Source organism: Catharus ustulatus, chromosome 11 (assembly GCF_009819885.2).
Source record: "Catharus ustulatus isolate bCatUst1 chromosome 11, bCatUst1.pri.v2, whole genome shotgun sequence".
NCBI lineage: Eukaryota > Metazoa > Chordata > Aves > Passeriformes > Turdidae > Catharus > Catharus ustulatus.
This window is the reverse complement of record NC_046231.1, coordinates 5,607,808-5,635,805: the sequence shown is the minus strand read 5'-3', so window position 1 is coordinate 5,635,805 and position 27,998 is coordinate 5,607,808. Positions and strand designations below refer to the sequence as shown.

Below are 27,998 nucleotides of genomic sequence, written 5' to 3'. Positions count from 1 at the left end.
ACTACTGTACTATAAAAATCCAAGGCATAAAGCATTACACTGATAATAAAATAAATTAATTATTCAGAAGAAGAGAATACCTGCAAATAAAAGTGTAAATTGAACAACCTGAATGGCATGTTATTGTGTCAAGTCCCTTTGTTCATTTCTTATGTCCAAAGTGACTGAGAGTTTGATCTCACTTCCACTGAATTCAAAACAAAACTTCCATTTTTTTATTTGAAAAAGCACAGGAAGATCTTCTGGAGTCAAATTATATCTTCTGCTGAAAAAAACTTCAGATTTATCTCTTCCTTGGCTGGTGTAATAAACAGAAACAAAATGGTAAGAAAAAACACAATATTTACAGTTTCAATGACCAATTAATTTATAAAGGATGGTGTACAAACAATAAAATAGGAGTCAAACCCTCTCAAACTGAAGAAAAACTTCTTGACTCTTGTTAGTCTTCGAAGTATCCATTCAGGAATTTAGAAGACAGTGCAAACTCACAGACTGAAAAGAATAGAGGGCAAATCAGGGCTAATTCAGGGATTCAGATCCAATGTTGATATATTTGCACATGCTACAACCCAAATAGGAGGGTTTTCTTCAATGTCATCTTATTACTCTGCAAGGGAGGAAAACAGACAGTTCAATCACAAAATCATAATGCTTAAGCAGCATGAAATCATAAAGCTAGCAACAAAACAGGTGAAGCATGCTACATTTATGATTCATATGCTTCCTTTCACCCTAGCACAGCATTGGTTTACTCATAGCCCTAAATGGCCAGTCCCTGCTGGTCCCCCCAGCACAAGAGGAGTGAGCAGTATTGTCCTTCTGGGTGTACTTACTGCACTGCACTCCATCAGATAAAAATAATGCACATGAATACTTTAACTGTTTAGCCAACTGCACACATAGGTTACAAGAGACTCAAAATAGGATTGCTGTTTAGACACGTACATAAAGCTGAATGCATACAAATGATCTTTACTGTCACATTTTAGATCCACTGAAATTGGTATACAGCTACAATATAGTGTGGTAGGTTTACTTTGTTACAGACATCCAAATTCCCTTAAAACTAGACGTGAACCAACATTAAAAAAATATTTGCAAAATCATATCTATAAAAGAAAGTCTAAATGTGGACTTTCTTTGCTCATTTAGTTTTCTCATAGATTCTTCAAATATTTAGTGATTTTGAGATCATCAGAGTTGATATTCTCAAGCACATGAAGGGCAAGTGCAACTTTGAAGAGGTGTTTCCTTAAGATGTGTGTAAAAATCCAGAGTAGAAACAATTTAGAGAAAAACTCTCAACTCTATCTCATGCCTCCACATGGTGAAATAGGCATTTCCAGCTAAGATACTAAAATTAGAATGCCACAAAATAAACCGGGACATTTCCTTTCTGTGATAAGGCTGAACTGAACACAGAGGTGAGGAGGAAATGGAAAGGACAGCTCTGATCACCTCAGGTGGGCTGGAGACTACTCCAGTCTCTGCAGCAGCTCACCTGGGTGAGTAAGGAATTGACCTGCAGAATTCAATGCACCTTTTATTACCCCACATCTTTCTGACACAAGTCAATTCCTAACAAAGGGATGGTATTTTCTGGAGCGACTAAATAATCTAAAATAAGTGAACTAGGCTCCCAACTGCCTTGTTATAAATTTCAGCCATGTCTCATATACTGGCATTTCTTCTTTACAAGGTAAATATACCTGCTATACTGCCATCTGTTGTCAATCAATAATCCACAGCATCAACAAAATTTCTACATTGTTTTCAAGATAACATCATTGCTCTCAAGAGTTATTTGAACCAGCTTGGTGTGTATAACGTGAATGTAATAAAGACGGCTTTTTCAAGATGTACTTACAATATTCTCTAGCACATGAAACTTGTTGCAGTCAAAAAGAAAGGTTTATGATAATGGAGTATTTATTTGCTACCCAAATCTGCATAAAATTTTCTGAATGTTAATTCCAAGACACCTTTTAGTATATTCTACCTCAATCAAAAATTCTTCCATTTCTCATTTCAGCCAGAAGGCACTGTTTCCTTATGAAGATCCTCCCCACACACACTACCCTTCCTGGTTCCTAGAGCTATGGTAACTTCCAAGCAGCTAAATGCTAATGACCACCATAGAAATTGCAAGTTATTCAGAATTTTGAGGCCCTGATTCCACACAGGACCTTACCGTTGTCATAGGTGAAACTCCACTTCAGCAGCTTGTGATAAATCTTTCTAGAATGCATCAGGGATGGGGTGTTTATGAATTACTGTTGTCATCTTAGTTAGTATCTTTCCAGTCACAATCTTCACCTCAGTGAAATTTCCACAAAAATAGAGGCAGTCTTCACAAACACAGTTTACTGATCACTCTTCCTGAGAGGCGATTTCAGCTCCATTCATCAGGGAACTGGCAACTCTGGAATAAGAGCTTGCTTACTAATGTTAAATCTATTGCAAATTAATATCCAAGAGTCCAGCACACAAGAGGCAGTGTTAAGAAATGCAGATAACTCATGATCACATGTTCTTCACATACAGGTGTCCCAAGGAAATGAACAGGCTCCTGTCACACAGCTGAAAATACGATTCAAGATCAACACGAGAATCAACAGCTATAATTAACTCATCAATTAACAACATGCCACTGTACTTACTGAAATGGCTGCACAGGAGTAAAATCCTGGCTTACAAGCCACAGATACCACAGAAAGACAAGCAGAAGGCAAATGCAATACAGATTAAAAGCAGCTGACACTCCTGGAGTTCTGTGTGTACTCACCACAGTGACAAAAACCTTCTGTTTTAAAAGGCTTAACATGAAAAGCCATTTATCAACCACCCCACTAAATCTGACTTCCACAACATTGTAAGGAGATTACAGGTATTCTAAAATTAATTTTAGTTACATATTTAACTTATAATCCCAGGCAAGTGATTTCAGCAGCCATACATTATGTGCCCACACCTGTAGCTGACATAACAGTATTCCCTGGCTCTCTGCTGATTGGGGCCCTGTCTGGCATTGACAAAATAGAGAAATCTAAAAAATTAGGGTTATCCTTGAGGGTTGTCCTTGACTTCTCGATTAGCTGCAAAGGTGTTTCTTGCTTTAAAGGACAGAGAGAAAACCACCACCCAGAACTCAAACAAATGTGTCAGTGAGCACTCAGGAATACATCAACAGAGACACCCAAGTTGTCTGTAAGAGGAAAACATTTTGCAGTTACTCTGTGAATTAGTCTGGTCACTGGTAAATTCCAAAAGGTAAGTGCAAAGGGGAAAATTACTGTATTTCATTTCCACGAGATTTTAATTTAGACATGTTTGCAGAGGATTTTTGCATAATAAAACATCAATTCCTATATCTGAATACATTTTGATCTTTCCATTTTTTCTTAAAAATACAATAATATCTTGGATACACAACAAAACGTATTTTCTCAGTGATCAGACATCTGTTTACAAAGTTTTCACTGTTACCTAACAGGTACAAGTTTCATGCACAAAACATCAATAATTTAGCTTCTGAAACTTTGTTTTACTTCCCATGAAAGACATCCACCCACATTTAGAGTTCAAAAGGTTTAAAATGTTTCTTCAGCACTACCAAGGGTCATGATGGTAACGGCAGACAAGGTAGGGAGACTGGACTGCTATTAATTATTACTTACAGTACATAGTAGTAAATTAATTGAGCAATAAAAGGTATTTCTATGATTTATCAGAGTATTAAAAACTCATTCACTGGATTTTTTTTCCTACTGAACTACTGAATTTAGTATTATAAAACAAGGATTTTACCTTTTCAGTTTAATTAGATGATCTAGTTTTAGAGCAAGTTAAATGGAATTCTTATGAACATTGGTAAGAAGAAAATAGAACTTGTGTTATCATTAGAAAAGCAAAAATTGAGGGCAGATATTTTCAAAATATACCCTTCATCTTAAATTTATGCAACTGCAGAAGTGCACATAATAAAGAAAAAAAAAAAAAAAGATTTTTTTAGCAAGTCCAGAATATGGGAAACTCAAAAAAACCTGGACAAATGACAAAAAAATATGAAGTCCAGCTTTAACAAAAGGAAAACAACTGGTTTTACCACTATAACTTTTTATAGTTTTTAAGAAGTATTAACTGACAATGATATTTCATTTGAGTGTGAAAAACCAAATAATTCTGCTTCATGATCACTTTTTTAGAGTTTTTTTTCAGAGGTAAGCCATCTCTAGTAAATAGGGAAAATGTAACTAATATCTGGCAAACTTTAGATTGCAATATTTTTTATATTGTTCTACAAAAATTTCCTGAACTGTTTTCAACTCCTTATCATTAATACTGGTTTTGGGACTACTACTTTTGTGCAAAAACTGCAGAAGCAGCCAGTATGGTACCAAGATGTAAAGACCAGAATTACAGAGCTCAGCACTTTTGCCTGCATGTATAATGCTCACAGATGCATTATGTGCAAGAAAAACAATGTATTATTGCATAACATTCTTAATTGCATCTCTCCCCGCAGGACTCCATCGAAACACGGCGTGTTGCATCTCAATAAAAAATATTTTGTAGAAGGACTTTGGAAAAGCAGGGAGCTAGTAAACAGATAACCATTGCACATATAGTCACAATCTATTATATATTTAATAACCTAAATTTTTCAGTTGACAATGCAGATTTTTAGTGAACCTGAATGGACAGTAACTCCACATGCTTGTATGTGGTGCTATCTTTACCTGCTCTTATAAAGAAGATAAGCTATTAGCCCAAATAGTAGATACTATTTCCATGCTCACAAATACTGCCTGATATTTCTTCACTTAAAGACATATTTAAAGTTCATTGCTTTCCTGATTTGAATTTATATAAACGTTGGAGAAGAGGGAAGTTTTCTGAACTGCATTTCCAGAGGAAGTGGGTAAGTTTCTTCTCCAAATGGACATTATCAGCCTGGAGCAGAGAAACAAAGGAATGTGGTATATGAATGGCTTCCCAAGACTGCTGTGCTCTCATGGTGATAATTTGCTGACAGTCTTTGCTATTTAGGCTTATGCTATTTAGAACATGCATGTGAAGAAAGAGGGAAAAAAAATCTGAATTTTACAGATAAAGTAGATTCTTGAGAGTTGTGTGCAAAATCAGAGAGACAAAATTTTCTATCCCCTTAATATTTACCATAAAAACTGTGAAGCTTTCCTTTAATTTCCATGACAGCAATTGGAAATAGCCCTTGTTCAATACTACAGGAGATCACCTCTGTTTTCCTGTCATTGCTTTCTTCATTACTACAACCAGGCAAGGACAATCTCAGCAGCACATCTGCTGGGAATCTCTGACTGTTGTGAACAGTTCCTTCATGCACACTATCAAAGCCTGTTTAAGTTGGCTTCCCTTTGAAAACTCCAGCTTGGGCAGAAGGGAAAGCAAAAGAGGTGGTGAAGAGGAGACCAGAGAGGAGATGCTGATGCCTGGATTTGTATTGGTCCTCCCAAGGTTCCTAGTCAGTGGAAGCCTTTCCACAGTACTGTCTGCTGTCTTTAATACAAGATATGATTGCAGCATTTCAGAAGGAAAGAGAGCTTGGAAAAGCAATGATGTTATCTCAGTCACTGCAAGAAAAGTCCTCGGTCTCACAGTGCTGATCTAGAACAAGGATTGTCAGTCCTGTTAAGAACCTTTCAGAATTTTTTAAAAAGTCATTATATCCTTATAGACAAAGCCCAAGCTCATTCATATCAGCAGCAGTCCTACATGAATAAAGAAATTAAGAGCTGATTAGTATAAAGCTGATCCCAGGCACTGGGATAGTTCTGGCCAGTTCTGCAGCTGTCCCAGCACAGGGCAGCACCTCCATGGGAATGCATTTGGGAAAGGGAAAACTGCCTGGCAGTGAGGGGAAGGGTGAGGAAAAGCACAGTGGAAAGCAGGAGTGGAAACAGGAGCAACCCTGAGAGCACTGAGCCTGGAAGAGTCACTGGCTGGGGCTGGGGTGGGCAGAGGAGTTTGGAAGGAATGACTGCGGCTGAGCCTAGGAAGAAGAGGAGGGGAGCAGAGACAGGTGGGTTTTTTTATTTTGTCTTTGTTTCTCACCATTCAAATCTGTTTCGTCTGACAATAAATTAAATTAATTTTCCCCAAGTCAGGTCTGATCTGCCCAGAACAGTCCCTAGAAAGAGATCTCCCAGTCCTTGCCTTGACACCCAAGGCTGGCTGTAGGACAAGGTCAACCCTCCACATCCCCAGACTGATGAACAACACCCCTGACTGCCAGCTGACGGGGGAATAGAACAAAAAAGAGGGGAGAGATAAAGGCGGTAAACATAAAGAAAAGGGACTACTAAATTTATCTGAAATCTTATCCCTACCTGGGCTATTTTTGACTCTTAAGTTCTGCAGTCAGTCATATATTTGGATATTTTGATCACACATCCATACTGCCAATATTTATTTCAGTGACACATTTGGGCCTCTGTACTCATTTAGTTCTATTCTCAGCATGCAACCAGAACCCTAAATATAGTCCCAGTCTGTCTGGGGGTATCATGCTGTGCAGCTACAACAAGCATGCTTTACTGCATTAACCATTTCTTTCTTGAATTGAGTAAGCACTTGGAAGGATCTGTATCTAAAAATGCTCAATTTCTTCTATTGTGTCAGATCTTGTATATATCTATTTGTAGGGAAAGATGTGAAACTGTATGGATATACATAAAGAAACATGCTTTCCAATAAACATTGTATTAATTTGACAGTGTTTAGACAAAAACAACCGAAAAAAGAAACTAATAAAATACTTCAAAACTATATTTTCAGGAGATATATGCTGAATAACCTTATGACACCTCCTGTCTGCTACATAATTAGCTTCCAATTCCTCAGAATTTTTCCAGAATCACACAGCTAATTTCTGGTTACAAACTCTGTAAATGCTACCTTTAATGCCAGGCCTACCATCCTGCCCAACATATGGAAAAGTAATGGGATTTTTTCTAGTTTCCCCCTTTCCTCATTGAATTGCCACTTCCGTGTCTCCTTTCCTTAAGTAACCATAAAATTCTACCAAGAATGTTCAGTTGGATTTTTGTCCATTAGTAATGACACTCCTGGCTACTGAGGAGCACCAGTCTCATTTTTACACCCTCGATTTGTGTAGCAGTTGTGATATTGATCTAACAGCCCACAAAAACACAGCTCTCAATGGTTACCATAATTGAGCAAAACACGTCCATTCTGAAATTATTAATACTATCACAGGGAGATTAATTTCCTTTTGATGTTCTTCTATCAGGAACTCTACTTTGATTCATTGATGTCACAGAACAAATTAGTGCAGTACATAGCCAACAGTATGATATTAAAATTGGACATTATTCTGCCACTGATATCAAACAATAAAATAGCAGATGGGGTTTTTTTCAGAAATGGCTTTCATGTCAGAGTAAAGAGCTGCACAAACCAAAATTATTTCTTTTTCTGGAAATTGCTCATTGTATACCTGGATCAAAGTCTTCAGTGTCTGAAAGGATTACATTATATGATAAAAGGTCAAGCATTCAGTAGTATAGAGAAGACAAGAGGTTTCATAACCTTCTATGGTTTTGCTCTTTAGCTTCAAAGTGGCAACAAATCATAACATTTGGCATCAAAACCGGATTTGTAAGTGCAAGCACAACCATTCCAATGTTCTTCCTTTCAACACTCAGCCTGAACTTGCTTCTCCAGCAGATTAAGGACAAATGTTAGGACTTGTCATTTGTTTCAAATGAGGTCAATGTGATTCAGGGTCTTTCTTCAAGGACAGCTTCCCACAATACTCCTGGACTTTAAGGACATCTGCACCTCTTTATTGAGCACAGCTGCTCTTCAGAACGGAAGTGTTTGAACACCCAGGCTTGGGGACAAGTTCCTGTGCTGAGGAACAGCCCAGCCGTGGCTGACACATTTCCTCCTGCTGACTGCCAGAATGCACAGGCACTGCCAGAAAGAGCAGTTGTCTATGAGTACCTTTAAATGAATTAATAAAACCAAACACAAAGCACAGAAGTTTGTTGCACACTGTATTCAATGCTGAAAATGGGAGGTAACTTACATGCAGGGTTTGTGCAGCTGCTCCTGCTCACCAGCCGAAGGACAGGACATTAGATACAGCAGAACTCTGGAATTTCACCTGCATTGACAAGGTGAGAATATGCACCACATTTACTGTCTGTCAAGTGGTTACTTCAATAGCTGTGTGCAGTACAGTTTCCAGGAGCTTAGGAGAATGAACAAAATAGAGCCACTTACTTGGACCTCAGCCCATGGATCTGGTAAAGAAAGAGTAGAGAAACATACTTACATATTTAGTAAAAACAGAAGAGCCAAAATATAGACTCTAAATAAATCTATTTAATCTCTAAAATAGGAATAATGCTTCAAAACTTTCATTTAAAACCACCTCAGCAGAGGAATGTGTGTGCTGCTAAGTGGATTAGCAGCAATACAAGTCCTGTGGAACAAAACAGGCCCTCTAACAACTTGCAATTTGCATTTCCCCATGGAAGACTGGTGATTAGTTTTACATTAATTGCAGCATTCTCTTAATACTATCCCAGCCAGGTTTCACTGGCAACCAGAATCACTTTTTTCATTATCAATTCTTATTAGCTATTATATGTATCTAATGCTAACATATGAGTTCAGTTGAGTTTTTCCATTATTCTCATTAATATGGGATCTTTTGAAAGCTTGGACTGCTTATGAAAGAGACTGGGGGTGGGGGCCAAAGAGAATTAGCCATAATTTATATTATCTGTCCTCAGTTTATTTAAATCATGTAAACTCTGGGCCATGATGTCAGCCTTTCATACTCCCACTTGTTAAAAGTAGAAACTTAAATTAATTTAGAAGAGCAAATACATTACAAGTTAGTTAATAACACTAACTCAGGTATTTTTAGAAACTTCTGTACAGCCAAGGATTTTCTTTCCTAAGCAAAATGTTTAACAAGTCCTTAGCACTTTTCATATATCTATCTCCAATTTTAACAAAATCCTTTGACAAAATAAGAATCCAGACAGGCACGAACCCAGGATAAGTGTTCAACTTATGTTTTCTGAGTAATTGTTCTCTTCCATACCACAAAAAACCTCAAAAGCTATAATCACCATCATTCTTAACATGTATGTTTAGAATGTATGTTCTAAATATTTACTATAGTGAAAGCTGCCAATAAAGCTAAATTAACAAAATCTCCAGTTTTCAGGGTTATCAAATGAAATCAAGGACCAGTAAGATGGTGGGCAGTGAAAATGCATTCTGTATTCACTGTGACAAACACCTGGCTTTGCCAGCAGCACACCAAGTACTGTTTTTTAAGTAGAACACAATGTGGTTTGCTTAGCTTGGAAACAGTGAAAAGGAGCAGAAGCTTTCAAAACACAGAGAAGTAGAACTTAGTGCTTTCCCCATAAAGCTGCAGAATGCAGGTCCCTCTCAGCTGTTAAGATTGAAGAATGACTTGGAGTAGAACAATAATGTCAGAAGAACAGTGAAGTGCACACTAGACAGCCATAAGAACTTCATTTGACTTGTATTGGCAATTGATTTAAGTGGAATTGCAACCACCCATCAAGGTCAAGAGTGCTTTCTTGACATTAGGGACCTCTGTGTCAACTGTAAATGTACAGTGGTCATCTATTTTTTACAAACATGTTCAAATCATTATAAACCATGTTTTAGAATGATTGTTTTAATGTTCTAGGTAATGGGATTATGCTGAATGGTAGTATTGCTTGCTGAACAGTTTGCAATTTATTCTTTGCTATACAAATTACTCCCCAAAATAATGAAATACCCTTTATCAGATACTGCACAGCTTAACCAAAGAGATGGATCACATCAGGTACCTTCCATTTCAGTTTAACAGTGATACATTAAGAAAAGAATGTTGTGATTTCAGGACAACAAGGTCTTGCTTAACATTAGTACAGAGCATTAGGCAAATGTTACGCTAACACTTGAATAAAACCCAAAATATTGGTTCCAGATCAAAATCTCTGGAATATCCTGCCACATCTCCCACTGAAGTTGAGGGTAATCTGTATATTTGAACTTTGGATACTTACAAAGAGCCCCCACTGTGACAACTATTTTTATGTTTCTCCAACAAAATGTGTCTATGTTGCTCTGAAGACAAATAAAAAAGCACATCTCCCTTTTGGGATACTGATAATCAAGGTCCTTGACCAACAGAGATAAGGGGTACCCTCTAAACATCCTTTCTATATGGTTCTAAGAAATTACTCATTTAATTTCCAGATTAACTATGTTCAGCACATATATATATTAACTTCCTTACTTTTATTTCTGAGGTAAACATATTTTGATGATAAAGAGCCATAAGGTTAAAATCAGAAAGAAAGAAGAAATAGGCTCACAGGGAATTACAGTAATTTCACGAATACAAGCCGCAGCAAGAAGACTAAAATTTTGGTGGAAACCCGGAAATGCGGCCAATATTCCGGTGCGGCTAATCTATGGACAAAAATGTGATATCTGCCCTTACCTAGTATCATGCTGGTCCAGTCCCGAGTCAAAACAGTCTGAAATCCATGGTTTCCCGTTGTTCCGACGATGAACCAATCAGAGAACAGCTTATTGCCTGCCTGTGGATGGCGGCGTTACTGAGGGGCGGGGGTTGTTATCGGGGTGAGTTACCTCGGCAGTTCGATAAAAGTGTGTGATATTTCTCTGTACTTTTTAAAGTGTTTTCAGTCTTGTGCGGCTACGGGGCTGGCTGGGCTCGCAGGGAGAGGGCTGGGGGAGCCTCTCTCCCCTCAGGGAGAGGGGTACAACGGCCACTCGGCTCGCAGGGAGAGGGCTACAACGGCCGCTCCCCCCCGCGGGCTGCGAGGGCTACAACGGCCGCTCCCCCCGCGGGCTGCGAGGGCTACAACGGCCGCTCCCCCCGCGGGCTGCGAGGGCTACAACGGCCGCTCCCCCCACGGGCTGCGAGGGCTGCAACGGCCGCTCCCCCCGCGGGCTGCGAGGGCTACAACGGCCGCTCCCCCCGCCCGGCTGCGAGGGCTACAACGGCCGCTCCTGTGCCAGCACGGAGATGTGGCTCCGCTCGGAGCTCAGCTGCCTGCCTGCGTGGCTAAGTGGTTGTTTAAAGGCAACACGGATCCATTGGGAATGCTCACAAAATGACCACACTATTGTTCCTGTCTTTTTCGGCTTGTAAATAAAGGGTGTGTCTTTTTTCACTTGGAAACAATGTTTCCGAGGTCGGCAGTAAGCCAGTAAGCCCCGGCGATCCCGCGATTGTGTTACTAAATGACAACTTTGTGAAAGTTCGCTGCAAACTAAAGTGCGGCTAATATTCCGGGTGCGGCTTATCTATTAACAAAGGCAACAATGTTGCCAACACACCAGCAGTGCGGCTTATATTCCGTGCGGCTTGTATTCGTGAATTTACTGTACATTCCCCACAGGAGTACTGCTGTTATCTCAGTTATTCCGCTTTTTTGTCACTCACTGCATTCATGTCTCTGGAAATTTTGAAAAACCACAATCCTGGAATGGTTTGGGCTGGACCTTAAAGGTCATCCCATTCCACCCACTGCCATGGGCAGGACACCTTCCACTGTCCCAGGCTGCTCCAAGCCCCATCCATCCTGGCCTTGGACACTTCCAGGGATCCAGGGGCAGCCACAGCTTCTCTAGGCACCTTGTGCCAGGGTCTCCCCACCCTCTCAGGGAAGACTTTCTTCCTAACATCCCATCTAACCCTGCCCTCTGGCAGTTTAAAAACATTCCCCTTGTCCTATCACTATGTGCCCTTGTAAAAAGTCTCTCTGCATCTTTTTCAGGCACTGGAATCACAGAAGTTAGTACAAGAAACAGTGAAGTGTGACAAAGAGAAAATGACAGTACAGACCAGAAGTAAAAGACCAGATCTATGTCTCAGAGAAGTAACAGAATTTGTATTGGCTCCAGCAACCACTGGCACAGCCCAAACAGCATTTGTGTGTTGTAATCTCTGTTGGCTTGTGGTTTGTGATTCTGTTTTTGAAACTTAATAACACCTTATTGTAGAACTATAATTTAACTTACATTTTTGTTTACTTACTTCTATACTTGTTTATATTTAATACTTCTATTTCCTTAGTTGGAGAAGTTGTCAACAAACAAAACAAGTGGAAAAAAGTGATTATAAGGTTAAACACATATAAATGTCATATCTTAAAACTTAAAGACTGAAAAAATTCAAAACTTAAATGAACAAGAAATCTTATTTTTCATTGAATTACATTGAATTGTTTTACCTATTACATAAGCTATTTTCAAGCAGTTATTGGGACTCCTTTAGCATCTGTTACATAAAGGGATTCCTTCACACCAGTTTTTAACTGATGTAAACACACCACTATGATTATTTTTATTCATTTGTTAGGGAAAAGACTTTTGAGTGTTGCTGCTTCCCCATCATTACACTGGATAACAGAAATCTAATTTGGATTCTAGTCCAGTCTTGCAGAGCAGTAGCTCTGGAGCAGCAATGCCCCCACATAGCCAGAGCACCAGGAGCATCTCAACACCCCAGCTGCCTTCCCAGCCCAAAGCTGGCTTAGAAGTTTGTAAATTCCTTTTCTTCCAGTGCCTCCTATTTGACTAATTACCTAATCATAATTGGTAACCTAACAGTAATTGACAGCACAGAAATGCAAAATAACCATGGCCTGAAAGCTGACATGAGCAGAGTTATATCACCCAGCATCCTGGCTTTCACACAACTATTTCATTACCTGTAAGCTTCTCAGTAATGAATATGCTATTAAAAGGGTTTTTTAATTTTCATGTTTCTCGTGTTGTAATTCTCCAATAAATTTCCCTGACTTCCAACATAAATAAGTTTCATTATTCCTCATTATTAAAAGAAACAAACACATTCTCCTTCACTGAAAGGGTGTCATATAATTAGATGACCTCCCTACATAAAATCATGAATGAAAAAAGACCTGACAAGTTGCATACAAATATTTAATCAGACATTAGGACATTAAATATAGTAAGTCAAAACATAAGACATTATTGTACTAACAAATGCTTTCAGAAACAGTCTTTTACAATACAAGAGATCAAAACAGACTTTAGTTTTACTACATCATTAGACAAATCCCAGATTTTCAACAATTTATCACCAATTTCTTCATTTGGTTGCTATAAACATGCTTTTAAAACATACTTGATAACTAGTAAAAATTGTATACAATGTAAATGACATTTCAGATAAGTTTTATTGACTTAATGCTCTGGTAATAAAATTATAACAATCAGTATTATTTTTATTGCAAATTTTACTTTCACCTTTAATGGACTTGGTACATGGCAGAATTGAATGAAATGCTGCTGCCACCTCAAGGTCACTACAGAAAACTGTGATGGTTCTTTTTGGTCTACTCCTGTCTAATAAACGTAGGAAGATTGAATAACTAAGAATGAACAAGCTCCTTTGTTTTCATAAAGTTGTTTGATGCTCACTGGGTGCAGATTCCATGTGCATATTTGCAATGAAAAACTGATTTTCTCTCTCTGTGAAAGTGCAGACACAGACAAAAAGACAGACACAGGACCTGCAGACCTGCAGGCAAGCACAGTGCTGAGGCTTAGAGGGGAAAAAAAGCTTTGGATGCCGAGGAACGTTCATAAAGTGAGCCAAACCATGCAGTCTCCTAATTCTCCTGAATGAGAATTTGAACTTAGTAAAATTGCAAAGGAAATGTCAGTCCCTTACCTTTCCAGGCCAGGGCTGTTTGTTTGTTTGTTTGTTTGTTTGTTTGTTTGTTTGTTTGCTTGCTTGCTTGTTTGTTTGTTTGTTTGTTTGTTGCTTTTTAAAGCTTTCTGATAAAAATCACGATAGGATGAACCACTCCAGTTTGCCACATTTATGTCAATATCTTGATATAGATTTTGAGGGGACAAGTGCATAGTATGTTCTGTAGCCCAAACAGGAAACTCATGCAAATTTTATTTAAGATTCTGTAGAGAAAATCAATGTTTCAATGAAGAACTGTGTCTTTATTAAAAAATATCTGCAGTGCAATGTGTTTCTATGAATGCTCAGAAATAATACAAGTTTAGACTCCCTAAAGTTCTACAGGAGCACAGTAAAAACCTCACACCATCATCCACATGACAAATATGTGTTCAGTTACATAAATTTTGTAAAATTTAACATGGTTAGGTTAATGTGACTGCTATCCTGAAATTATGTGGAAAATGTCACACTCAAAAACAACAATCTACTGCTTAAAACCCACCTCAAGAAGCTTTGTGCTTGATTAAAAAACCTCTGTCTAATACCATTTGTCAAAAACTTGATTGTAATTCAAGTAAAAAAGTCTGCAGGACATCAGCCTATGGAATTTAAGGAAAGCTGCCAGAACCACCCATTGAGGGACAAAGGACTGGTCCATGACTCCCTTTAATGATATGAGAAGTACCCAAGGGCACTTCTTATTTCTTGATTGGAACTATCTAGTTTCTATGGTCAGCAGGAAGTTTTAATATTTTTATTCTGGCCAACATTGGTAATTAATACTGAAATTCAGTAATGGATATACCAGAGTTTCACACCTGACTGGACTTCTAAATTTTTGGTGTTATTTTCTCTTTCAGGAGAAAATAGCATGCAGTACACAGCCCAGAGGGTCTTGCTTGCACCAGAAATTAGGGTATTTTAGTCCACACTTGAGTAATTTAACAAGGAGGGAAAAGTAATGTCTTTTAACTATAACTGTAAAAAAAAATCACCAATTAAATCAATATAGGAATATTAGGTATATTAGAACTCCAGGGAGTCCATTTCTTTTTAGGGGATCTCCTTTTACGGGTGAAATATTAATTTATGTAATGCATTATCTGATTCCAGGCTTACTGCAGCTTATCACTCACAAATGAATTCTCCTGGAATGTGTAAATACACACCGAGGACAGTCACTGGGGCATTTATGAATGGCAAATGTAACAACTGGGATCAGTATGTACCTGTTCTAATGCAACACTTCACATACAGATAGTTTCTCTTAAGAATGCAAAAGGCACTTCTGTATTTTCACTGACTATAACAAGATAAAGAGTGGTACTTTGCTGTCATTGTTGTTGGAGTCTTTTGTGCATACGACTCCCCCTGCTACAACTGACAGTAAGAAATCACATTCTGCACTTCCTGAATTGGATTATAGACCTAAAGCACTGTTTGGAGTAAGAGCTGGCAAAAATATCAGTATCTATGCAAAGTAATAAAAAGGGAAAAAAATAATGGACATTACAATATAGTACATCATGTGGCAAGGCTCTGTGGACTGCCTTGATATTTTCTCTATAGATAAATAATTTTTGTCCCTATTCTAAGTGGAGTTTCCCCATGGCCAATTCAGCTATAAAATCCCATCCAAAATCTATGATTTTACTAGTTTAAAACAGATCTGTCTTCAGTACAAATACACAGACCACACTTTATATTAACCCAGGTGTAAGGAAATGCCTGTTCTGAGAGTTGTGAGAAGCACTGAGACTTGGAGACAATGGCAGAACACCCCTTAAGAATGTGCAAGTTTATAATTTCCCTCTCCAAAAAAAGAAAAAGATGGCAGTAACGTCCCTCACACTCAGCTACAGCCCAGGTTTATCCTGCTTTCCAGTCACTGCAGACCTTCCAACAAGAGACAAATGTGCCACACCAGTACTTTAACCTAGTCCATAAGAATCACACTAATAGCAGTTAGGGGTGTGATTTTGGGTGACATTTTTATGTAAGATTTAATACAGAATGCAGTTCTAATTACAGTAATTTCACGAATACAAGCCGCAGCAATTTGACAAAAATTTTGGTGGAAACCCGAAAGTGCGGCTAATAGTCGGGGGCGGCTAATATGTGAATAATTTTCTGACATTTACAACCCCAGACGTGCCAGCCAGGGCGCCAAGCCAAGCACCTGCCAGTAAAAGCCGGCATTTCGCGATTGTTACAGTGTTACTCTGTTGCCCTGGCTCCCTGCAGGCAGCACGGGGGGCGGGGAGAGAGGCGGGAGAGCTCTCTTTCCTCTTCTGCCGCAGCCCAGGGGAGGGGGGGGGGGGGGCGCCGCCATTGCCACGGCCCGGGGAGGGGGGGGGGAAGTGCGCGCCGCCATTGCCGCGTCTCGGGGAGCCGATGGGAGCCCCGCACAGCCATTGCCTTGGCCCGGGGAGGAGGCGGGGTGCTTTGTCCGCGCCCGCCGCCGGCGCCACGGGCGCGGGAAAGCTCCGTCCCCACCCGCCGCCGCTGCCGTAGGAGCGGGGGAAGCTCCGTCCCTGCCTGCCACCGCGGGGCAGCGCCGACCCGGGGTGACCAAGCCCAGTGGCAGCGGCCGGCCCCGAGCGGCAGCGCCAGGCTGGGCCACCTGGCCCTGTCGGCAGCCCCTAGCGGGCCAAGCCTGCACAGCCTTAGCTCAGCCAGTAAACCCCGCCCTCCCGCGGTTCTGTTACTAATTGCATGCGGGTCCTCGCTGCGAACGACAGAGCGGCTTATATTCGGGTGCGGCTTATCTATGGACAAAAACCGAAATATTTGCCAACACCCAGAGATGCGGCTTATACTCAGTGCGGCTTGTATTCGTGAATTTACTGTACAGTAGTTTCACGAATACAAGCCGCACGGATTATAAGCCGCACTTCCGGTGCCTCAACAATGTTGCTGTCTTTGTCAATAGATAAGCCGCACCCCGAATATTAGCCGCACTTTTGTTCGTAGCGAGAATCCGTGCGCAGCTTTCACAAATTGGCCAATTAGTAACAGGATCGCGGCATAGCGGGCTTTACTGGCTCGGGGCGGGGCCAGGAAGGCTCGGCCCGCTCATGGTTGCCGACGGGGCCGGCCGGGTGGTGCTGCAGCCGCCGCCGGGCTCACTGGCCCCCCTCTCCCGTCAGCACCGCCCCGCTGCCGCGTTTACTCGCCCTGCCGGCGGGCCAGCCGCCGCCGCCGCTGCCAGGCACGCCGGCCGCCCCGCTGCTGCATTTACTCGCCCTGCTGGCGGGCCAGCCGCCGCCGTCGCTGGCAGGCACGCCGGCCGCCCCGCGCCATGTTAGCTCGCCCGGCCGGCAGGGCTGCCGCCGCCGCCAGGCTCGCCGGCCGCCCCTCCCGTCTGCACCGCCGCCGCGTTTGCTCGCCCTGGCCGGCACTGCAGGCCCCCGCACTGCCGGGCTCCCCCACGCTGCTGGCCCCAATTCTGCTGGGCTTCCCCCGCTGCCAGGCAGCCCCACCCGCCCGGCTTCCTGCTTCTGCCATGCTCCCCTGCACTGCTAGCCCCAGTTCTCCCGGGCTCTCCCGCCCTACTGACCCGGCTCTGCTGCCCCCCCTGCCCCGCCCTGCTGGCTCAGGCTCTGCCGCCCGCCCCCCACACTGCTGGCCCCGCCTCTGCCAGGCTTTCCCACCTCTGCCGGGGCCGGCCGGGCTCCAGCTTGGTTTGGGGCTGCTGCGGGCTCTCACTTCCGTGTTGGCAGCTTTTAGAATTTTGTTAATGTATTAGCCACCCTCGAATATTAGCCGCACTTCCGGGTTTCCACCAAACTTTTGGTCAAATTGGTGCGGCTTGTATTCGTGAAATTACTGTATGCTTTGTCAATATCATTGGCAGAAATAAAATTTCACTTCCTTCATGGATGATACCAACAGATAGAGCAATTGCGAAAAGCACTGCTGTGCCAGTGTAACTTCCATATAAATTATATTATATAAGTTGTTGTTGGTACAGTTGTATCCAAAAAATAACCTTATTTATTGCAGAGGACATTTTAGCGCCTTGCCTTGAGCCAATGTGGAGCTTTCCACGGTCTCACTCTTTTCAGCTCACCTAGTTGTCTCTTCTGCTCAAGACCAATGAGAAGTGAGTGTGATGGAGATAATAACAATATTCCACAGAATTGCATGAGGAGAATTTGGGGAAAAAATTATATTCTCTTATTCCTGAGAAAAAGTTGTAAATATAAGTGAAGAAGCCGATGAGAAAGAAATATAGAATTTTTTTTCTGTAAAAAGCAATTCCAAATAAGTGACTTATGGTCAAATAACTAAGATTCAAGGGAATGAGAGTAAGTTTGCAAATAATAGGACAGATGCTGTTAAATCATCTCTAAATTGCAATTACATATTTTACGTATACACTTACTTGCACCCATAAAATTAGATTTACGTAGAGCTTAGAGGTGGCCCTGAATCACTGGGTTTAAATCTGGAGTCAAGCCTATATCTACACTCCCATAAAGCTGGGGAAGCAGGGGATTGAATACAGGGATTTTTAGTCTCATCTCTTATACAAAATCAGGTAGATGTGATTGTAGGAGACAGAATAAGTCATGTAGGAAAGCAGAGGCAAAGTGTTTTCCCTTTAATTCACAGAAATGTATACCTAACATACAGAGTAAAAAAAATTTCATCATTTGATAATGTGTCATGGAAAAATACAAGGTCTAAAGTAATGAGAGATTCACTGATTCGCAATGGTAGCAGCACTAAAATAATTAAAAGACAGATCAAGGGGAAACAAAAGACAAAAAGATAAGAAGTTTAAAATGTCATGGTTATTCTCCAAATATATTACATATATCAGATTCACAGCTTTTTAGCAGATACTAATAATTTAGATTTAGTAAACATATTAGTAACCATCTTCTCAAAAACAGGAGATACGTATCTAACTCAAATTAATATAAATCAGCCCCTAGATGTCATTGTTGCAGCTGAAATGTCACTTAATATAGAACTTCCTTAATTCTCTAGCAGAAAAGGCTGTGGAAAGCAAAATAAACCATATAAGTAATATAAATTCTGCTCAGCTTTAATTCCTCACTGCCAAAGCACAAAGAGCTCTGAGGTTCTAACAAAAAGATAACTAAGTCACACACAGAAGGGTTGTGTGTGAGGTTTCAGTTCTGGCAGTAGAGAAGCACAACCACCCCAAAGGAAATTGCATTCTAAACCTTATGCATAAAGCATCACACACCTGTCCCAAGGGAAGATTCTTCCTAACTCCCATCAACACTGGCTTAGATCCTAAAAATGATATTTCATATAACAGTTGAAATACATTGAATAATATTGAAATGTTATTTCAATATTTACATCTCTGATTCTATCTGGAACAGTTGTACATGTTCTCTCATTATATACAAAAACTTGGGTTTAAAATACTAATTTTAATTCTTGCAAAGTTTTGTTTTCTACCATATATTATAGCAATGAATTCCAGAGGTTGATTGCATTTATGTGAGACAAAAAAAGAAATCTAAAGCTTCCTGTACCTGTTTTGAAAGTACAAAACCATTATTCACTAAATAACTGGTTAATCTAATGGCAGGAGAAGCATATTTAAAATGCAATTTATTTTCTTTATACCATTTATTATCCATATATGTCAATCACTTTCTATTGTATTGTCTAAATGCAGAGACAGTGTTCATTTTTCCCTGCATAATTTCTTAGTACTCCTAACAATTCTCAATCCACCTGCAGTATTTTCTCTCAGAATACAATGTAGTTCTATTTCATAAACAAATAATACAATATCATTTTTCCTAATGCATGTTCTTAAAATACTTCTTTCGCGCTCTGCATTTTCCTAGATGATGCCTCACATTTGCAAACTTCTGTATTTAGAGGCCAAAATGTTCCCTAAGGCTCCGTTTCACAATAAGGGTTTCCACAATGCCAGTCTGATAAATCGAAGTACTTGTACAATACTTGTACACCTGTGTGAAAATTCTTCCAGATTCTTCCATTCTCTGAGGAACCAAATATTTCATTTTTCATGTGATAGTGAACTGCATTTTATGCACTCTAAACTTTTTTTTTACCCAGAAACAAGACAGCTCTGAGCAGATATAGACAACATGAAACACATTCTGCCAGCCAAAAAGAATGAAAAAAACTAAATCCAAGTTTCTATGTTGTAGTTAGTCTATAAAGATAACAGAAAAATCCCTACTTTCCACTAGTATGTAATGTGATGGCAAATTCCATCTTTTTGTGTTGGATCTACCTCACAATAAAGGTCAACTCCTGGCTACCAAGAATTGAAACTAAGGTGAAATATTAAATTAAAATTCTCCTTCTTCTGCCACTCCGAGTGCTCATACAGCACTCATGGCACTGCTCACCCCAGAAGGGATGCACCAGTCAAAGCCTCCCTTCCAACCAGGGCTCCATGCAAGGTTCACTTCTGTTGTACACAGAGTTACAAATCATTTTATTTAATGCCCACTCAATAAAGTCTGGGGCTCCAGTTATGTAATAGATTATAACAATGTGAAAATGAAAAAGATTTTTGAATGGTTTGGGAACTGCCAGGCATGAAAACGTAGAAAACTCGGGCTAAATTGGATTTTTCATTGACAATTATATAACTCACTGTTGATACAAGTCATTAATGAAAACAAACCTAATTGTTCATTTGATGACTGAAAAGAGTTTCAAGACTGAGGCCACAAAGAAGAAATAGGCACCATATAGGAAAGCTACTACATGTAGATTTATTTTTAAAGTGTACACAAAAGCCTGTGTACACTTTGCATGTTTTTATTTCAAGATTGCATCTTTGCTGATGTAGGTCGAAATTCACCTGGTGTTTCTACACTATGTGTTACTCTTTTAAATTAAGCTTGTAATGTTTACCATAAAACTCATGCCACCAACATTCTGTACATATTTACAGTACTTAGGAAGCAATTTTGTACAAACTTTTACAAAACCATCAACATTCTGAACATATTATCCTCAATACAAGAGTCTCATCTCTACTGCTCAGGGAGAGGTGCCTTATCCAGATTTCATTTGGTTTCATGTCTCCTTCAACTTGAAAGCAATGAAAATGAAAAATCAGAAAATAACTTTGTGAATTAAGAAGCCTTCCAAACTAATGTAAAAGTGTAAAATCTAAATCTGTCTTTTTGTACAATCATATCTGCACAGAGAATGAATTCTTTAACTTAGTCCAGGTTTAATTACAACAGAGAAGAATAACAGAGTGTATGGAGATGATCACTCATTATCAACCCAGTATTTTTAATTCAGATCTATCAGATCCTAGCATGTTTTGATTGGAAAAAGGAGAGTGAGAATTCTGTATCTACAAGTGCGATTCATCTCAGGTAACAGTTAATTAAACTATGACATATACAGACGTGGAAACAAAGCTTTTAAAGGAACAGGGTACATGAAAAATAATCATTTTCTATGAAAAGGCTATATGTAACATGGCAGAAAAAGGTGAAACAAGCTGCTGTTATTATTACTAGCACCTTTGACACTGTGAATACTATACAGCCTAAAGTTGTTTTTGTTTTTTGTTTGTTTTTTGGGGTTTTTTTATTAAATGCATTAAATAGGTGTTAAGAAGATAGGTTGCATCCTTGCATTTTCCTAACTGAATTTTTTTTTCTTTTATCAAAGGCCTATCAAGTTTTTCTTACTAAGTCAGAGATTGTAAGATAGGCCTTGAATTGTCTTAAAACTTTATATAATTAAATAGAGCTTCACAATTCAAGAAGTCCAAGAGAAAACGTAAAACTAGAGATACCTATTGAAAGGATGGTCAGATCCATCTCTTGAATAATACCTGACTTGACAATATTTTAAAAAGATCACATACTTCGAAAAGACCATATATGTATGAAACAATATACAATCATTAACAAAGCTCTCAGCTGTGGGAGGAAGTGACCTTGCAAAAAGTTCCTACAATTTTTCCAGATCCCTCCAAATCCAAATTTCCACATCAATACACTTCAATCCCCATTCTGGAATGAAGATTGAATTTCACTTGCCATCACCCAGCCACTTTTGAAATCACTTTTGAAACTCATGACTCCCCTGACTTTCTAGTCTATACAAAATATCTCACGAATTCCCCACGTATAACATTCCTGGTACACAGCTCCCTGACATGCACTGAATGCGTTAAACTCTGAATTTCTGCCCATGTAAAACTGCTATACCTTCTCGACAGCTTGAGACCCAAAATGTAGAGGTTGTTGAGTTTTTAAGTACAGGTGTATACCATCGGAAACTGTGCTGGAAAAAAACTCCTTTTGGGACACCCTACAATTTTTGGAGCACATCGTGCTGCCGTGCTATGGGGCGGGCTATGGGAATATTGCGGGGTCTGGGCTGACAAAAGTCAGATTGTAATGCAACGGCAAATTCCATCTTTTTGTGGTGGATCTACCTCACCAAGAAGGTCAACTCCAGGCTACCAAGAACTGAAACTCTGGTGAAGTATTAAAATATGCAAAGCCGGACTGGAGCTGCCCTGTGTCTCACACACACACACACACACACACACACACTGCTGTGCCGTGCCCCTTGTCACACACACACACTGCTGTGCCGTGTCCCCTCAGCCCGGTGTCACACACACACACACACACACACACACACACACACACTGCTGTGCCGTGTCCCCTCAGCCCCGTGTCTCACACACACACACACACACACACTGCTGTGCCGAGTCCCGTGTCACACACACACTGCTGTGCCGTGCCCTGTGTCCCCCCAGCCCTGTGTCACACACACACACCGCTGTGCCGTGCCCCGTGTCACACACACACTGCTGTGCCGTGCCCCGTGTCACACACACACACTGCTGTGCCGTGCCCCGTGTCACCCCAGCCCCGCCGCCCCTCAGCCAGTGTCACTCCCCGTCCCCATGGCAACGGGAGGTGGCAGCGCCCCCCGCCGGTCACCTGACACGGGCCCGCGGATCACGTGATCCGGGCTCCATCGTCGCCATTTTGAAGCGGTGGCCGGAGGTGAGGATAACCGGGCTTTTTCTGCATTATTACCGGCAAACAGCCGGCGGGGACGGCCCGGGGCCAGCGGCGGGCGGCCGGGCAGCGGCGGGCGGCTGGGTGCCTTGCAGGGCGCCGCGCGCGGCGGCGGCGGGCCGGCCCCGGGGCGACGCGCTGCAGCCCATGTGCGGAGCCGCGGGCGGCAGCGGCTCCCCGCGGAGCCTTCCCGGGCCCGGGGCTGCCTCCATTCCCTCCCCTCCGCTCCTCCCCTCTCCTCACCCTCTGGCCACCCCGGCGGGCCAGCTCCTCGCTGCTCTCGGCCGCTGTGGCGACGCTGCAGCGCGCCCGGAGCGCTGCCGGAGCCATGCCGGAGCCGTGCCGGCGGCACCTGCGGGCACGGAGCGGGTTCGGGGCTCTCGGAGCTCGGGGCTCTCGGGCCGTCCCGCCCCGCCGCACGGTGGCCGGCCGGGAGTTTCCCTGCCCTGAGGAGCTGTGATGCTATCACACGGCGCTCTCCCAGGCAGGCTGTGCGAAGCGTGCTTGGCTGTTCCTGCCCTGGAGGCGTTCCGCCCTGCCCTGCCGCGCTGTCCGGCGGCTGTGGGACACGGCTGCAATGGGCAGCTCGGAGGCGATCCCCTCGGGGCAGCACCTTCCCCTCCGCGCCCTTTTGCCTTCCGCACACACGATATTTTAATTACTGTCTTTGTCGTTTGGACAACGCTCTCGGGGACTCTTGGGGATGGTCTTGTGCAGGGACAGGAGCTGGACTCGGTGATCCTTGTGGGTCCCTTCGAACTTATACTGTGATAATTTGCGTGCAAATATGTGTTTCTTACCATCCCTTTGATTTACCTCAAAACCAAAATCTGCAACAGAAAGCTTTAAACTCTAAGCAGAGGGTGACATAACACATATATACCACAGTTACGCATCTGGTAAGGGAGAGCAGCTCCAAGCATCCCAGATTAATACAGGTACTCTGCCTTTTTGACATAGCAACAATATATTGCAGCATATTTCTTTCATGATCTTTTGCCAAGGATTTCTCCTCTTCTTAGTTGTTGTGCTGCTTTCCAGTGTTTTCAGGGAAAATATTTGTCTATTAAGCAGTCCTTGCAAAGTTTTAAAAGTACCAAGGGTAATTTAAGGTAGTACCAATTTTCCTTAACTCATTTTCAAATCGAAAATATTTCAAGTAGACATTACTTCTTTGAAAGTTCCATTAAATCTCCTTTCAGAAAAAGCAATTAGGGGGAAAAAGCAGGTTTGTTCTCTTTTCATAATGGTTTTGAAACAATTTAAAACAAACAGCAAAGTGTTTTTATATAACTGAATTAGGGTGGTTTTCAAATAATAGTTCTCAACTTGAAGTATTTAACATGAGGTGCAGATGATACTAAAAAACTAACATTGCATATATTGATAGCCTTGATAATAACCTGAATTAGAAGCTGAATGACAGATGAAGGTAGTTTGAGTAGTTCTGCCCAGAATTTTCTGCAAAAAGGGGCACCACAAGCCTTGCTCTTATGTGTCTGTGCATTATAAAGCTGTACACTAAATCCATAAGTAGAAATTAGTTGATTTCATTGGTTTTTAAGACCAGTTCTGGAAATTCCTTTTTGGCCTCTTTATGTTTCTTGCAAAAAAATAAAAGAATCCCCATGAATTAACTTTTCCATAATGTTTAAGAATGACTGATAAATATCTCTCATCTCTTTATGTTCTCAGTTTTATATATAGTATATAAAAACTTTATATAAAATATATGTGTATAGTGGTGCTTGAATAGGTTATTTCTAGACATTTTTTCAGAAGTAAATTTAACTGTAAGACCTTTTGTCCAGCTCCTACATGCCCCACCCCACAGCTCTGCCCACATCACAAGGTATGTTTTTCTGTAAATTGGCTTCTAATTTGACCTCCAGCACTATCACATTGTTGCCTGTGGTTTATGGTTTGATATTTTTAAAGGAGGGCTAATTGAGAATAGTAACTACCTGTCGCTTTCCCTCAAAACAGAAGATAATTGCTCTTTATAACTTTTTAATTTTCCCTACAAATAAGAAATTGTAGAAACAGCTACAATTGGTAAGTTTTCTAGAAAATTACTTTTATAATGATAAGTACGATTTGACATTTGAATGGTCTTTAAAATAGTCATAGTGAAATGACTAATGCAAGTAAATGCCAGAATTACTTTCTTCTAACATTTCAAGGAAAAAACTGCTTATTTTTGTAAATTATATTTTTACAAATTGTTATTTGCTTTAGGAGCATCATTGCATTAAAGTACATTAGGAATGTATTTTCATATCATACCGTGTTTTTAAACATCTACCGTGCTTTTAAACATCAATATGCCAGTTACTGTCAATTGATATTTTAATGTTTAGCATTCAGATGGGTGCTTGTAAAGAAAAGGAGAATAAGCTATAACACTGTTCTTCAGCTTACACTTGAAAATACTTGTCTTGCCCTTGCAGCTTGGAGGCAGCCTGTTGGAGACTCTCTTGGAATTCTTCTCTCCAGCTGTATTGAAAAGCATCCACAATATCCACTAAATGTCCCCAGTATCTTTGGCTGTTCTTGTAGCCGTTCTGAAAAAATTTATTAGGTTAGTGGAATTGAGCTTTTGTGTTTGGTAGAGAGAGAAATGAAAATTGTACTTTGTACTGGGCTGTATTTCCACTCTTGTGCAGGTATAATTTTTTTTTTCATAACCCCCATTATCCTAGGTATTATGGAAGAAGGAAGCAGCATTGCAGTATTGATGCCAAATATTGGGGAGCAGGAGGCTGTGCTGATTTCTGAAACAGTCATTGGCCCAACACTGCAGAGCAGCGAAGACCAGAGAAAATGTAAAACTGACCCCCTGATCCACGTGATCCAGAAGCTGAGCAAAATAGTGGAAAGTGAGAAGTCACAAAGATGCCTTTTAATAGGAAAGAAACGTTCCCATGCTGATGCTTCTGCGCAGTCCTTGGATGCAGAGGAGCTTTGTGAAATCCCGGCTAAAGCAATCGAGCTCTCAGTGATTGCTACCAAAAAGACTGAAGAGTTACAAGCAGATTATTTTATGACTGAATGTCTTCCTCAAAGCAAAAAAAAGGTGACGTGCTACCAGTGTGGTCTCTGCACATTTCTATCGCCTTCACTCTTAACTCTACAAGAACATATAAAACAACATGGGCAGAAAAATGAAGTGATATTAATGTGCTCAGAATGTTATTTTGCCTCCAAAAGCCAAGAAGAACTTGAATCCCACTTCCAAAATCACCATGAGAATGCTGGTAAAAACAGCATCCAGACAAAAGTGCAGCAGTGTGTCAATGTCACAAGTTCATTTTTGCAAGGGCCAGTGGAAGGAAGTGTCAAATCAGGGACTGATCAGACAGGAAATCTGGAATGTAAGGATACAACTCAGTCTGCTCCTGTGCCTGAAATGGGTAAGAGGAAATGGTACACCTACGAGCAGTATGGCATGTACAGGTGTTTGATTTGCAGGTACACCTGTGGTCAGCAGAGGATGTTGAAAACACATGCTTGGAAACATGCGGGGGAGGTTGATTGTTCCTACCCCATCTTTGAGGAAGAAAATGAAACCACCAGCTTGTCAGAAACAGTTGTAACTCACACACCTCATAGTCTGGATACAGTTGTCCTTTCTTTGGAAAACCAACTTGATATCCATAGTGAGCCTTCTGTTCAACTTCAGATTTGCAATTCTGAGCAACTGTCATGTAAATCACCCATAGGAGCAAATGTAAAAGAGGAAGAGATATTAAGTGACTCCGTGGTGCATTCTCCTACTACAGAGGTTGTAGAGGAGACTGTATCAGATACAGAACCCGACAATTTGATAACTGACAGCCTGCTGTCATCAGCACAGAAAATCATCAGTTGTAGCCCAAATAAAAAGGGTCACATTAATGTCATAGTGGAGCGTTTGCCAGGTGCTGAAGAAAGTGTTTTACAAAAGCCATTTTTAATGAACACTGACATTGAAACAGAAAAAAAATTGATCTCAGAGGAGTCGTCTGTTACCTGTGAAGAACCTGATGAAGTTTATCATTCAGATGCAATTCAAGAAGTAATAATAGAATGGAATAACACCGAGAAGAAAGATAGTGAATTAAGTGCTAATAAAAATGTAACAGCTGATGAAAATGTGCCTCCTACACGAAGGAGGACAAATTCAGAGTCTTTGCGACTGCACTCCTTAGCAGCAGAAGCTCTTGTTACAATGCCAATTAGAGCTGCAGAATTGACACGGTCCAGCCTCAGGGCTCTGACTGGAGAAGATGCTGTGGATGCAGGTGCAGGACAGGGCACTGATGGCCCATGCATGGCTCATTCTAAAGTGGTGTCCTCACTTAAGGATCCTTCAGAGGAGTTCAGTGGCTTAAACCAAAGTGAATGTGCAATAGTTGAGATAAAGAAAGAGAGACCAGAGTTATCAGCAGCACCAATTAAAATGGGCATCAGTATGTCACTGCTGACTGTCATTGAAAAACTGAAGGAGAGGACAGACCAGAACGCTTCTGACGATGACATCCTGAAAGAATTACAGGACAATGCCCAGTGCCAAAACACCAGTGACACAGCTGTGGCTGGGAGCAACCTGGTGGAGTTCATGCCCAGCGCCGAGCGGCCGTACCGCTGCCGCCTCTGCCACTACAGCAGCGGCAACAAGGGCTACATCAAGCAGCACCTGCGGGTGCACCGCCAGCGCCAGCCCTACCAGTGCCCCATCTGTGAGCACGTCGCTGGTGACAGCAAGGGCCTGGAGAGCCACATGATCAACCACTGCAAAGCTCGTATGTACCAGTGCAAGCAGTGCCAGGAGTCCTTCCACTACAAGGTAAAGCTCTTCCTGTGTCTGTCTAGAATCGCTAAATAACCTATTTTGCTGCTTTTTTAATAACTGGTGATCCCTCTTTCTAACTTAATTCAGTCTGACATCCTGGCTTCGTTGTAATTACCATTAGGGATTATTGCCAGCAGCGCGTGCTGAATATACGATTCAGCTGTAATTATACTGCTGTACCCACTGAAATAACCTGACTTCCTCACATAACTTTTTTTCCCTTGAGAATTAGCTTATGGACGTAATAATATCATGTTGTTTTTCTGCCCACACGTAGCAACTGCAGGAAGAAATGGAAATATCAAAGAACGTAATT

At 41.1% G+C, this 27,998-nt stretch overlaps 1 protein-coding gene and 1 long non-coding RNA gene across 4 annotated transcripts in view; one reads left to right on the top strand and one right to left on the bottom strand.

The window, feature by feature from the left end:
• Position 1: 1 nt before the first annotated feature.
• Positions 2-24,022, bottom strand: LOC117001421. Of its 2 annotated transcripts, XR_004419049.1 has the most exons (5): positions 23,092-24,022; positions 8,293-8,312; positions 8,096-8,173; positions 2,195-2,583; positions 2-610 (listed from the first exon to the last, which is right to left on the bottom strand). It is a non-coding gene; the product is annotated as an uncharacterized LOC117001421 (long non-coding RNA). The 2 variants fall into 2 exon arrangements; XR_004419050.1 differs by lacking the exon at positions 8,293-8,312.
• Positions 22,782-27,998, top strand: part of ZNF507 (zinc finger protein 507) — a 21,904-nt gene continuing 16,687 nt past the window's right edge. For both annotated transcript variants that reach the window (XM_033069759.1, XM_033069758.1), the window contains exons 1-2: positions 22,782-22,833; positions 25,551-27,676. In XM_033069759.1, coding sequence (XP_032925650.1) covers positions 25,556-27,676 — 2,121 coding nt within the window. In that variant the 5' untranslated portion in view covers positions 22,782-22,833; positions 25,551-25,555. The remainder of the gene's footprint in view (positions 22,834-25,550; positions 27,677-27,998) is intronic.